The 13,288-nt window shown below is 41.6% G+C and overlaps 1 protein-coding gene and 1 long non-coding RNA gene across 2 annotated transcripts in view; one reads left to right on the top strand and one right to left on the bottom strand.

Moving 5' to 3' along the window:
- Positions 1 to 550: 550 nt before the first annotated feature.
- On the bottom strand, positions 551 to 5,300 carry snai2 (snail family transcriptional repressor 2). Its single transcript, XM_003223506.4, has 3 exons — positions 4,905 to 5,300; positions 3,880 to 4,425; positions 551 to 1,612 (listed from the first exon to the last, which is right to left on the bottom strand). Exons 1-3 carry the CDS (start codon positions 4,981 to 4,983, stop codon positions 1,431 to 1,433), a joined length of 807 nt encoding a protein of 268 aa, XP_003223554.1. The 5' UTR covers positions 4,984 to 5,300; the 3' UTR covers positions 551 to 1,430.
- A 1,188-nt stretch (positions 5,301 to 6,488) lies between these two features.
- Positions 6,489 to 13,288, top strand: part of LOC107983102 (uncharacterized) — a 29,826-nt gene continuing 23,026 nt past the window's right edge. Inside the window, exons 1-2 of the long non-coding RNA XR_001730556.2 lie at positions 6,489 to 6,696; positions 9,451 to 9,572. This is a non-coding gene — a long non-coding RNA (uncharacterized LOC107983102). The remainder of the gene's footprint in view (positions 6,697 to 9,450; positions 9,573 to 13,288) is intronic.

Genomic DNA, 13,288 nt, shown 5'->3' with positions numbered 1-13,288 from the left:
TGTGGCAGTTAAAGCAGTGTCACACTGCATTCCTTCTACAGTGTGGATGCTCCCTGGCACTGCAACAGCTCAGAATGGAGTCCCTATAATCAAGGCTTTATCTTTGTATATCATGTGGAGTGTCAAACTGCATTTTTATTGTGTCAGAAGTGACTTGAGAACATACTGCAAGTTGCTTCTGGTGTGAGATAACTAGCTGTCTACAGAGATATTGCCCAGGGGATGCCCGGATGTGTTACCATCCTGCTGGGAGGCTTTTCTCATGTCCCTGCAAGCTAGAGCTGACAGATGGGAGCTCACACCATATCACAGATTTGAACTGGCAACCTTTAGGTCAGCAACCCAACCTTCAGGTCAGCAGTTCAGCTGGCACAAGGATTTAACCCACTGCTCCACCACGCATTCATTCTACACAATAGATGTATTCTCATATATCTTTCTCCTGACTCTCAATGGAGAAGCTCTATGAATGGGGGAGATTTTACCGGTGAAGGCTGGGTTCTGAATGAAGTAAACACTTTGACCTAAGATGATGCAAGTTACACAGATATTACTCCAAAATGTTTATTGTACAAAAATTCTAGAAAACAATATAAGACATTTGGCTTTATGCTTTCTTCAAGATTCCTATCTATAGACATTTCTATAGATAATAATTCATTATGATTCAGAACACATTCAGTCATATAAAAATAAAACTATGTACATTATGTCCACATACTTAAAACAAAATCATCCATTACAAAGGCACTTGGAGGGTATTACTCATGATATTGCATTTCCTTTGTGCATTTAGGAAAATAAGAATGTTAGCAATCTACTGTCAAAACTTCCATCAACCCTCATTCTTGCACTTATTCCCATTATAAAAACAACTTAACAACTGGAACCTTTTAAAAAAAGAAAAGGAAATATGTATCAAGCATGCAGCAGGGATGTCTGCCATGATTGGTTTACAAAGGCACATACTTGCAAAGATATGGCAAACACATGGACATACATTCTGTTCTTCTTTTTGAATGATTCATTTTAAAGACATTTCAGGTCATTACTCAAATATGCTACATTAAAAAAATACCAGTAATCTGCCCTCTTGGACATTTATTGACTTGATATGGAAGACTGAAAAGCACCTGAAATATTTGGCATCTGCCAAAACTCTTAATATCTGATTGCTTTAAAAATAGAAAAAAAATTCTTTGGATGTTTTCATTTGGCTGGAATGTGAATTTTAAGCATGTAAGGCCTTTTTTTGCAAAAAAATTTGTCCATTTGGCATGTGCTTCTTTCTGCAGTATTCACGTTTTGCACCTTTGGGGGAGTTGCCAACTTGAGAAGATAAAGCGCCTCATGAGTTGAGATGGGGAAGGACCTTCCTCTTATCTAGTTGAAAAGGAGTGGAGAAAGAAATGCACAGAGCCCAGGTACACTCAGTGAGCTACACAGCAGCCAGATTCCTCGTGTTTGTGCAGAAGAGACATTCGGGAGAAAGTTTTGGAACAATTTTTACACTGGTATTTCTTCACGTCGGAATGGGTCTGCAGATGGGCCCTCAAGTTGGACCTGTCAGCAAATGCTCTGTTGCAATGAGGACATGAAAAGGGCTTCTCTCCTGGAAAGAGTAACGGGAAAAAAAAGAATCAATCAGTCTCATATAAAGTCAACTAAAATGAGAACATTTCTGTCTCAAGGGGTAAAGTGTTTGCAGAGAAGGAGCTGGGGTAGTCTGGTCTAAAAAAAAAGTTCTAAATTGTAATAAAAATTCTCCTCATTACATCACAAATCATCATTAATTCATGCCCCAAGAGCTTGCAAGGAGTCATCGTGCATTGAATGACAAGCCATTGACAGTTTTTGCTTCAGCAGGTGCAGCCAACGCCCGTAGGCTGAGCTCCACCCAAGATTTCCATAAGTTCCTTCAATTCATTTACTGTATCCTGTGCAACACCTTCAGCTGCCTAAGGCTGTGCTTTGCATGCCCTTGATGTGAGTGGCAGAACTCCCATCAGATTGGATGCTTTAGCATTGTACCCTGCTCCTCTGGAATGGGGCAGGACTAGAAGCAGCATGAATGCTCAACTATCATGCACAAAAAGGCAGCACAAAAAAGGAAATAAAAGGTCAGTAAGAGAGTGCAAGTAATCAACGGGCCACTACAGTTGATGAATACTGTTAGCTTGCACTCTGACCCGCTACATCTTGCTATGGAAGAAGTTCTGCTAAATTGAATTGCACCTAAGGGATAATGAGCCAAAGTTTCTGCAGAAATTGGTTGTGCTCAGTGGGGGTTGATACCACAGGGTTATTATGGCTTGGGATGTTCAGCATCACCTAACCCAACCCAGACCTTGGCAACACTGTATGAAGTTTTTGGATCAGAATGTGTTGCATCTCATTGCTGATTCTTTATTCCTCACCTTCCAAAATTGGTGCATCTACACTGTAGAATTAATGCAGATCGACACAACTTCAACTGCCATGGCTCATTGCTATGGAATTCTGAGATTTATAGTTTGTTGAGAAACCAGCACTCTTTGCCAGAGAAGGCTAAAGATCTTGAAAAATTTCAGCTTCTGTGATTCCCTGGCATTGAGTCATGTCAGTTCAAGTGCCATCAAACTACATTAAGATACACCTAATCTTTGATTAACCAGTGGGGACTTACTGTGCATTAGATTCCTTTTTTGGGGGGAGATGCAGTAAACTAGATTGGTCTCTGCTCATATATAAATTCATTTGGGAACAAGGTGTAGCGGGGCTTCTGTCTAGAGCAGACATGGGCAAACTTGGACTCTCCAGGTATTTTGGACTTCAACTCCCACAATTCTTAACAGCCTACTGACTGTTAGGAATTGTGGGAGTTTAAGTCCAAAACACCCGGAAGACCAAAGTTTGCTCATGCCTGGTCTAGAGCTATAATACCATGTTTAATTTATTTAGGGCAACTCCCATTGGCTTTAGTGGTATTTTCTTCATAGTAATGCTGCTTGTGTTAAGAACTGGGACCAAACATCTAAAAGGACTAACAGACTGTTAATAGTACACATTTATTTTCAGGCTGAGTTCCATTGGCTTCAGTATATCTCATTCTCAAGTGACACTTGATCAGAGAGTAATAAAGATTTGGTCCTCGTTTCCTAACAAAAAGGGCTTGCAGCATGTGCTGCTCTATGCACTGCTTGGTCACAGTTCTTGACTCTGCAGATGACTGTTGGAAACCTGATCTCTCTTAAGTCTTTCTGACTTGCCTCCGTATGTATTCTGCTTTCTGGAAGAAGACATCCTAATATCCTAAGCTAAAGCAAGGAATTCTACTGACCAGATGGAACCTGAAGATCTCCCTGAAGCAAAAGTTTGACTTCAGTGAAGCAAAAACAGGTTACACTCATACATAAACTAGCCTGCTTATAAGAGAGACAGTTACACAGGGGAAAGAAGCTGGTGGATACAAACTAGAATGGATACAAACTAGAATAAATGTTTATGGTCATTGGCTTTGTTGAACATTATCTGATGGAGCCCCAATGCTGCTGTTTTTTCTTATATTTAATTGTTTTTATATGGATTGTTGTATGTTACAGTGTTTTGTTTTATTTTAGTGTTGGTTTTGTTTTTATTGGATTGTTTGCTTTTATGCTGGTGGACTTTCTGTCCCATATGTAAGCTGCCCCGAGTCCCTTTGGGGAGATGGTGGCGGGGTATAAGAATAACATTATTATTATGATCACATTGACATTTATGTTTAACAATATATTATTTGCCACAACAATAATAAAAATACTATTAAACTAGCCATGTGATGCACTGAAAAACTTTCAAAAAAGCATTCAAGTAGTGCAGCAATGGATGAAGCATGCTCAACAATGTCGCCCCTCTTACCAGTATGAGTTCGGATGTGTCCTTGGAGCAACCAGGGTCTTGAGAAAGCCTTGCCACAGATCTTGCAGACACAAGGTAGCGTGTGGGTCCTGATGTGCATCTTAAGAGCGCCTAAGCTCACATATTCCTTGTCACAGTATTTACAGCTGAAAGATTTCCTGGACTGGGCATCGCAGTGCAACTGCTTATGCTTGGCCAGTCCGGAGAACGTGGAGTAGGTCTTGTTGCATAAGCTACATTGAAATTTCTCAGCTTCGATCGCATGGGCATCTGAAAGCTTGGACTGGATCCTCTCCTCTTCGTCGCTAATGGGACTCTCGGAGCCGCTGTGGTCCTTGGAGGAAGTGTCGGAAGCTGGAGGCGGGCTGACTCTTCCCAAAGACGAGGGGTATCCCGAGAGAGGCGAGAGGTCGCTGGGCAAAGGGGAAGGCAGCAGCCCCGTTGTAGTCCACATGGTGATGGGGTTGTAAGCCACCGAGCTGAGGATCTCTGGCTGAGGAATGATCGGCATGGGGTAACTCTCGTAAAGGTACGGAGAAATGATCACTGGGGGGGAAAGAGAGAAAATCATTTTAAGACGAATGAAATTCTGCATAACATCATTGAAGATGCCCTGATGATCCATACAGAGTTGAAGACCACCCTTGTAACTGTATGTATAACTATAAGCAAGAAGATCTGGTCTAAAGAGCAAATCAGTAAGCATGGGCCAGCTTGGGCCCTCCAAGGATTTTGGACTTCAACTCCCACCATTCCTAACAGCCTCAGGCCCCTTCCTTTTCCCCCTCAGCCGCTTAAGCGGCTGAGGGGGAAAAGGAAAGGGCCTGAGGCTGTTAGGAATGGTGGGAGTTGAAGTCCAAAACTCCTGGAGGACCCAAGTTGGCCCATTCCTGCTTTACAGGGATGTCCATTGATGTTTCCCTGCAAACTTGGCTAATATTTGCACCCCTGTATGAAAACTAGCAAGCAAGCAGCCACAATATATCAACTGGACCACACTTTCTCCCACTCAGCCTGGGACTTACCTGTGTGAGTGTCCAGTTCGCTGTAATTCGGCTTTTTGGAAGCGTTGAAATGTTTCTTGACCAGGAAGGATCGTGGCATTTTGAAAGGCAGGCTGGCTTTCCCCCTCCCTTCCCTGCCTGCATGAAGCTCCTGGATAACGGTCCGGGCTCTCAGTGCTTCGCCAGTCCCTTCAGAGCATGTTCTCCTGCCTTCACCCCCATGCGTCGGAGCCCGAAAATTGCGGCTCCCGGCTTGCGCTCCAGCCTCCTTGGAAGGGGCTGTAAACTAAATAGCCGCCCGTCAGGTGCAGGAGGGGGCGGGACCCGGGCTTTTCCTCCTCCTCCTCCTCCAATCCCGGACCAAGGGCTCCCACAAACTCTGCCTGTTTGGACGAAGGCGTCTTTCTCTCTCTCTCCCCCCCCTCCTCCGCCCCCCAAATCACTTCTCCAAGGAGGGTCCAGTCCCTTGGAGGCGTTGATGGGTTTTGGCTCGGGCTGGAGCTCCGCCCCGCGGGGTGGCTGCGAAGAGCAAGGAGCGGCGGGCGGGGAAGCGCCTGGCTTGAGAGTTGCCGGCTTCCACGAGGCGGATGAGGGTCTTGCTCACTTTATTACCCCATAGATCCGCACTGTACAATTAACGCTGTTTGGCATCACGTTCACTGCCATGGCTCAGTGAGCTGTAATTGGGTGAGAAGGCTAAGAACTTTTAAAACTACAACTCAAATTAAATTAAAGTAGGGTCAAAACTGCATTATTTGTACAGTGGAGAAGCACCCATAGGGAGACCTTGGTGTCCGCTGGGGATTGGCACCAGGAGTATTTCCCGAGGATAGCTAAATCCGTGGATTCTCAATGGGCGATGTCCCGTAACTGGGTTGCTCTGAGTTTTCCGGGCTGTTTGGCCATGATACAGAAGCATTCTCTCCTGACGTTTCACCCACATATATGGAGCCTCCGATGGCCCAGGGGATAAAAGCCTCGTGACTTGAAGGTTGGGTTGCTGACCCGAAAGCTGTCAGGTTCGAATCTCACCCGGGGAGAGTGTGGATGAGCTCCCTCTATCAGCTCCAGCTCCATGCGGGGTCATGAGAGAAGCCTCCCACAAGGATGGTGAAACATCAAAACATCCGGGCATCCCCTGGGCAACGTCCTTGCAGACGGCCAATTCTCTCACTCCAGAAGCAACTCCGGTTGCTCCTGACACGAAAAAAACAAAAACAAAAAAAAAAACAAACCCACATACATCTATGGCAGGCATCCTCAGAGGTTGTGAGGTCTATTGGAAACTAGGCAAGTGGGGTTTCTATATCTGTTGAAAGTCTAGAATGGGAGAAAGAATTCTTGACTGTTTGAGGCAAGTGTAAATGTTGCAATTGGCCACCTTGATTAGCACTGAATGGCCTTGCAGATTCAAAGCCTAGCTGCTTCTTGCCTGAGGGAATCCTTTGTTGGGAGAATATAGCTGGCCCTGATTGTTTCATGTCTGGAATTCCCCTATCTTCTGAGTGGTGTTCTTTACTGTTCTGATTTTAGTTGTTTTTTTAAAAAAAATATTAGTAACCAGATTTTGTTCATTTTCATTTTTTCTTTTTTTTCTGTAGAAATTGTAAATAAAGAAAACAGAGGAATTCCAGACATCAGTCAATCAGAGCCAGCTAACACCTCCCAACAAAGGATTCCCCCAAGCAGTAAGCAGCCAGACCTTGAAGATGAAAGGCTATTCAATGCTAATCAAGGTGACCAACTGCAACACACTTGCCTCAGTTAGAAAAAAAAGTTGTTTCTCCCACCCTGAACATTCCACAAATATAAGGTAAATGTTTTCGCCTGACATTAAGTATAGTTGTGTCTGACTCTGGTGTTCATCTCCATTTTTAAGCCGAAGAGCCAGTGTTGTCCATAGATGCCTTCAAGGTCATGTGGCCGGCATGACTGCATGGAGTGCCATTACCTTCCAGCTGGAGCAGTACCTATTGATCTACTCACATTTGCATGTTTTTGAACTGCTAGGTTGGCAGATATATAAACTCCAATTGTCTTATTTCCAACAGACCTCAAAACCTCTGAGGATGACTGCCATAGATGCAGGCAAAATATAAGGAAAGAATGCTTCTGGAACATGGCCATACATCCTGGAAAATTCACAGCAGCCCAGTTAAAGTGGTGTCAAACTGCATCCATTCAGCCGTATGGATGCACACCCCTTGATTGTATCCCACCAAGGTGGGAGGAAGACAGGTATTTAATTTCACAGCCTGGCCACATAGGCAGCGATGAAGATGTAAAAAAGAAAGACAAACAGCAGAGGGAAAACTCCTTCCAAGACAAATCAGTCCTCTAAGAAACTCAAGGAGAGACCTCCTCGTGGGCTAGTTTTCTATTTTTGGCATTGAGGAGGAGTTTCCCTCAGAAGTTTCAGGGAATTAAGGAACTCTTTTGCCTCTGAATACCTAGTAATAAGGTTGAAAATCTCACAGTTTAAGTCCAATTGAAAGGCATAGGATTGTAGGGACTTGGGTTGGATTGAAACCATAATGGAAAGAGCAAAAGGATTCCGAACAGATTTGGCATCTTAGGGCTCTTCCACACAGTCATATAATCCAGAATATCAAGGCAGAAAATCCCACAATATCTGCTTTGAACTGAGTTATCAGAGTCCACACTGCTATATATTCCAGTTCAAAGCAGAAATTGTGAGATTTTATTTAGCTGTGTGGAAGGGGCCTTAGGAAATCCTGTGTGATGACTATAAGTGTGGTCAGTTTACTTGGAAGTAAGACTCTTTGAAAGGAGCTGGGTTTGTTTTTGAGTAAATACATACATGGGATTTTAGGGGGTGAATGTTGCTGCAAAACACAACAGCAGCAATCCCTGGTGAGCCTTAAAAGATCAATTTTGTGTGGTAAAAGCATTTGTGGACAGCAGTTCACCAAAACTGATTCCCAGTAAAAGTTGTTTTGTCCTTTTTTTCAAGGTGTCACAAGACTTTGTTTGTTTGTGCTTGAGCTGAGGTGGCAGCAGCTCTTTCTTGCTGTAAATCATTTTGTGTTTCTTCCTCTCCTGGAGGAAATGGATTCACACCTTTAAAGGTCTGAACACAGGACAAATATTTACAGCCAAGTCAACCCCAAGTGAGACTCTTAGAGGCATAATGGAGGCACAAGACACACAACAATCCCAACACTGTCCCTATTTTACTAACAGAACTGTGAAATACTGTTCTTCAACTTCATTTAGAATATGCATATGTAATTGCTGTTTCCTTTAAGACAGCATAAAGATTAATTCATACTCTAGTTTTACAACTACATGCAAATGTACCACACATTTGTAAGCATGCATACTCTTAAGTAAATATGCTGCAAACCTGCATATGCCATTGTGTGGTAGTGCACTGCTTGTTTTCCGTATTTGTGTGCACACCATTTCTCTGGTTCCTTTTTTCTGAACAGCTTCAGCTCAAGGAGAGATCCCTAGCTATGAGACAGGCTTGAACAAAACAAACACATGCCCTCAATGTTTAATTGCTATTATTAATTCCAAGGTGGATAATTGCAATTTTGAATGCATTTGCATAGCTCCATGCAGTTCTCGGATCTGCAGAATGAAGGATTTATGAAATGGAAAAACAGAGCACAAGAAAGTTGCCTTTAGACCACCCTCACCTTGTCTGCAACAGGTGTTGGAATGGAGACATGAAAAAAATCCCTGTAGTTCTGTTAAGACTTGTAAGAGCAAAGTGCTTTGTCAGGCTGCATAACTTCTTTATCTGGGAGATGCCAAAACAAGTGCAGAAGTAACGTTATCTGCTTTCAAGCAGAGATTCAACTGTTAAGACGCTCCAAGGGTAGTGTTTACCAGTAAGAGGTTACACTGATTTTTTAAAAAAGAACACTTAGTCTGAAAAAACATGTTTTTTTTTCTCCTCCAATAAAAAACTAGGAGACCTGTTTGCTTTTGTATGTATTATGTTCAGTTTGGAAGCGTAGCTATGGGGACAGTGGAGCAAAATGAGGACATTGTCCCTCCATGTAAGAATTGTGCCCCCAATAATTGTATGTCCCCAAATTTTTAGTACAGCTGAGAGTGAGAAACAAAATCATTTGCTGTGTTCACATTTCCTTGGAAGCTTTGCTTTCTCTATTCTTTAGATGCCTGCATTGCATTTTGAAATGTTCAACTGCAGTTTTTAAGTTACTGTAATTTTAGAAATTTGGGAACTGAAAAAAATGTATTTAGGGAGGGCAGAGTTCTTATGTGAGTGACAATGTTCTCTTTTTGCTTCTGTCCCATAGATGTTGAGTTAGGACAGTGGTTCTCAACCTGTGGGCCCCCAGGTTTTTGGCCTACAATTCCCAGAAATCCCAGCCATTTTACCAGCTGTTAGGATTTCTGGGGGGTTAAAGGCCAAAACATCTGTGGACCCAAAGGCTGAGAATCACTGTCCTAAATCAACATCTATTTTGACAACACCTTTCCTGGATTACCATTTCTTAATTCTTTTACGTGTCTTGTTATTGAAGCAGTCTATCTTTCATTTTATTGAGCATGTATCTTTTTTCATCAGCTGCTTAGAGAATGAGGACCTATGATCTTCCAGATGTTCTTGGATACCAACTGCCATAAACCCAAACTAGCATGGTGAATGGTAAGGAATGACAGGAATTTTAGCCCAACAATAACCACAAGGTACTAATTTATAACTTATATTTTACTAATCAGAGTGAATGTCATCCTTGGATAACTGTTTTTCATCTGTTTTCAGCAAGAACCTGCTACGTAGCTGGTGCTACATATGCATTAATAGCAGGATTACTATCCCCGCACCTCACAAATAACCAAAGCAATGTAGTCATTTATTCCTCTCTTGACAGAGTGTGTGAAATTCCCCTGTAGACTATCAATAAGTGGAAAATGCGTTAAGAAAACAGTTCTGCTGTGCATGGTACTTGAAATATTTGCCTTTTGCAAAATTTCCACAACTGTTTGATTTCCAGTAGCACTGGTACAGAAAATAACTCTGGAATCAAGCCAGTCTGGCTCTTCACTTTGTGGGTGTCATTCTGGAAAAGTGGCAGTCTGCTCATTTATATCAGCTCAAAATCAGCTCAGCCTGTGTAGGTGACATACAAGACAAAAATATTCTCATTCTCCATTGTCTCATGCCAGTGAAGTACGCCGCTAGGGCGGTGTAGTAATGCAGTGGTGAATTTGGCCTCTGGGCACCTCATGTCAGACTTCTGTATAAATCATAAAGTCCTGACATGTCAGCCAAGTGATGGGGCTAGAATGAATGACGTCGGGCATTGGGTGCAAGGCATGTTATTACATGGCCTTGGAAGGATATTAGCAGACTGTTGTTGCCTGTGTGAGGTTTTCTGTCAAAAAAACCTGGGTGAGTCTGTATCACGGCTGCATGAGTCAGAGTAAACAGGTGCTTAAGGTGAATTCAGAAAGAGAGTTTACACCGCTGCAGATGGCCAGAGATACCATTATGCCAGAGAGAGGACACAACTGACTTAAATGAAAGAACAGTCACACTTGAATCAAAGTGAGAAGCAGACTCATTTCGGTACAGGTTTCCTTGAAAGGGAAGTGTTTTGCATGGATGTCTAGAATGCTGTTTTAATTCAGAAATTGAACAACACTCTCACTTTCTAACAAACTGGGCTGATTTCTTTGGTTGATAGTTTGATATTAGATTGTTGGGAGTATGCATACTTTCAAATGTTGGCAAGAGTTGCAGGCCAACAACATCTGTAGAGCCAAATGATTTCTACTTCTCTGTTAGCCCCCTTCCACACAGTTGTATAAAATTCCACATTATTTGCTTTGAACTGGATTATATGGCAGTATGGACTCAGATAACCCAGTTCAAAGTAGATATTGTGGATTATCTTCCTTGATATTCTGGGTTATATGACTGTGTGGAAGGGTCCTTAGATAGCTTGGGATAATTGGACATTTTCCTACCTCCATACGCAGTTATTTTATCTATTGGTAGATTTTGCAAAAGTTAGCACAATCACAAATGGCTTTTCTTGATTCACTGTTCCATTGAATCTTATACTGAATGTTAGGGCCTGCATTTAATTCCCTGTGGGCTTGGTACTGAAAGGATGAAAGTTCACAACTATTTCTACAGTCAGAAAGAAATTCCCATTCTCTACTTGCTGATGGATACTAATGATCCTGATTTAAAAAATGCAAATAAGGATGGAACTTTTAAATACATAATAATACCTAAGCCTAGTTTATTATAATATATTGTCAGAAGGAAAGAAAAAAAAGCTCTAGAAAATTAAGTAATCCCACTTGGAACATTAGGCAGCATTGTTTGTCACATTCAGTATGGAGATGCCAGTAAAAAAATAAGACTGTTCCCACCCACTCTAAATGCATGCAGGATGACTTCTTGATTTTTCAAGTTGATACCCTGATTTTGTCATCCCAATCAATGAAATGGAACAGGGATTTAGGCCCCTTCCACACAGCTGAGTAAAATTCCATATTTTCTGCTTTGAGCTGGGACATATGGCAGTGTGGACTCAGATAACTCACTTCAAAGAAGATATTGTGGGATTTTCTGCCTTGATATTCTGGGTTATATGGCTGTGTGGAAAGGCCTTTAGAGAGTGGGGAATGAAGGCATTGTCATCCTGTAAGAATTCTGCCCCCCCCCCCCAACCGATGAAATTTTCCTTCAGTATCCACATTTCTAGCATTTCAATAATGTAAAGCTTCAGCTGACATTTAGAAATACAGCTTAGGCATCCAAACTAAAGGAACTGACAATGTTCCCAAGGGAATGTTCTAGAGGTGAGCCAGTTTCAGGGCCCTTCTACACTGCCATAAAATCCAGAATATCACAGCAGATAATCCACATTATCTGCTTTGAACTGGGTTATCCAACTCTACACTGCCATATAATGAAGTTCAAATTAGATTATCTGTGTAGAACAGCTGTATAGAAGGGGCCAAAATGTCTTATGCTCCAAAGTGCTAGATGTTTGAGATGAAAGAGCAGGGAAATGTGTTGCTGCATGGGGATAGGATATGCATTCAACACAATTAAGCTGTTTCTGAAAGTCATTTTGTACTGAGCATAGTCTTAGTTCTGCTCTTAACTAAACAGGATCTCAGTATCTGATTCTGCACCATCTTTTATTTCCATCTGTGATTTTAATAAGATTGGTTTAGTTTGTCTCATCACTTCCATGAAAGAACTGCATCTATTGAACCACTTTTGAGGTATAGTTATTAAAGGGTTTTTATGTGTAAAAGATTCACAGTCCATTGGGGGGGGGGCATTCGGTACCAAAAGATAAAATTTTAAAATTATATTGGTTTGATATCAGTACATAAGAATGCAATTAATACAGTTGATGTTGCCATACAAAGCAGCTATTGGTCTTAATCAATTCTCATTCTTGGCACAAAGGAAAGAGTCATGTGAAAGATCTTTAAAAATATGAACAATTATTGGACTTAAACAGCACTATCTTACATATGTATATGCAAAGATATGCATGCATATGCATAAGTAAATCCAATTGAATTAAATGAATATTATTTCCAAGAAAGACATGATTAGGTTGTAGTTTGAGATTTATAATTAGTTTTATTTTAAGAGCCGTTTTGTCAACCACAAACTGAACGTGGTAGGCAAAGGTATAGAAAGTGATCAATGGGAATTTGGTAGCACTTATGAGAATTCCTTTGTGTTTACATCACCTGAGAATAACGGTTTTATGTCCAATTTTAGCTACACAACTAAGTCGCCGAGATTCCAGTAGGATTCAAGCACAGCTGTGTTTTGATGGAGCAACAGCTTTTAGAAATATCAACACAGTATTGCTGCTTATAGTGAGACAAATCCAGGTTGTGGCTTTATACAAAATCCTTTTACATGAGCAGTTGAGCACTTCCTTAAACTTTAGTTTCATAGAATTTCATCAAGATCACTTTAAGGCATTTTCTGCAATAGATGGATTGCATCTGTTCTATACAATTATAGCAGTATATCCTACTTCAGCTACCATGACCTAATTCTATGAAATCTTGGAATTTGCAGTTTGTTGAGGTACTTAGGCTCCTTCCACACAGCTGTAAAAATCCAAATTGAACTGGATTATATGGCAGTGTGGAGTCAGATAATCCGGTTCAAAGCAGATATTATGGATTATCTGCCTTGATACTCTTGAGTTGTATGGCTGTGTGGAAGGGCCCCAAGTGAACATGACATTTATGCCTAAAATGTAGATGGAATATCTATGTTTAACATCTAGCCATTCCCTATAATATTGCATCATTCCAAAGTATGCTCATGTGAAGGATTTGTTAGAATTTCAGGTGATGACCTTTAAAGTGGTCAGTAAGGGCCCTTCCACACAGCCATATAACCC

This window comes from Anolis carolinensis, chromosome 4 (assembly GCF_035594765.1).
Source record: "Anolis carolinensis isolate JA03-04 chromosome 4, rAnoCar3.1.pri, whole genome shotgun sequence".
In the NCBI taxonomy this organism is placed as follows: domain Eukaryota; kingdom Metazoa; phylum Chordata; class Lepidosauria; order Squamata; family Dactyloidae; genus Anolis; species Anolis carolinensis.
The sequence above is the reverse complement of the archived record's forward strand: the minus strand, read 5'-3'. Positions and strand labels throughout refer to the sequence as shown.

Excerpts from the sequence above, each read along its gene's own strand:
- snai2 (XM_003223506.4), bottom strand. The coding sequence starts at position 4,983 with ATGCCACGATCCTTCCTGGTCAAGAAACATTTCAACGCTTCCAAAAAG. Across the intron at positions 4,426-4,904 it reads CGAACTGGACACTCACACAG|TGATCATTTCTCCGTACCTT; the intron begins GTAAGTCCCAGG and ends TTTCCCCCCCAG. Across the intron at positions 1,613-3,879 it reads ACACATCCGAACTCATACTG|GAGAGAAGCCCTTTTCATGT; the intron begins GTAAGAGGGGCG and ends TACTCTTTCCAG.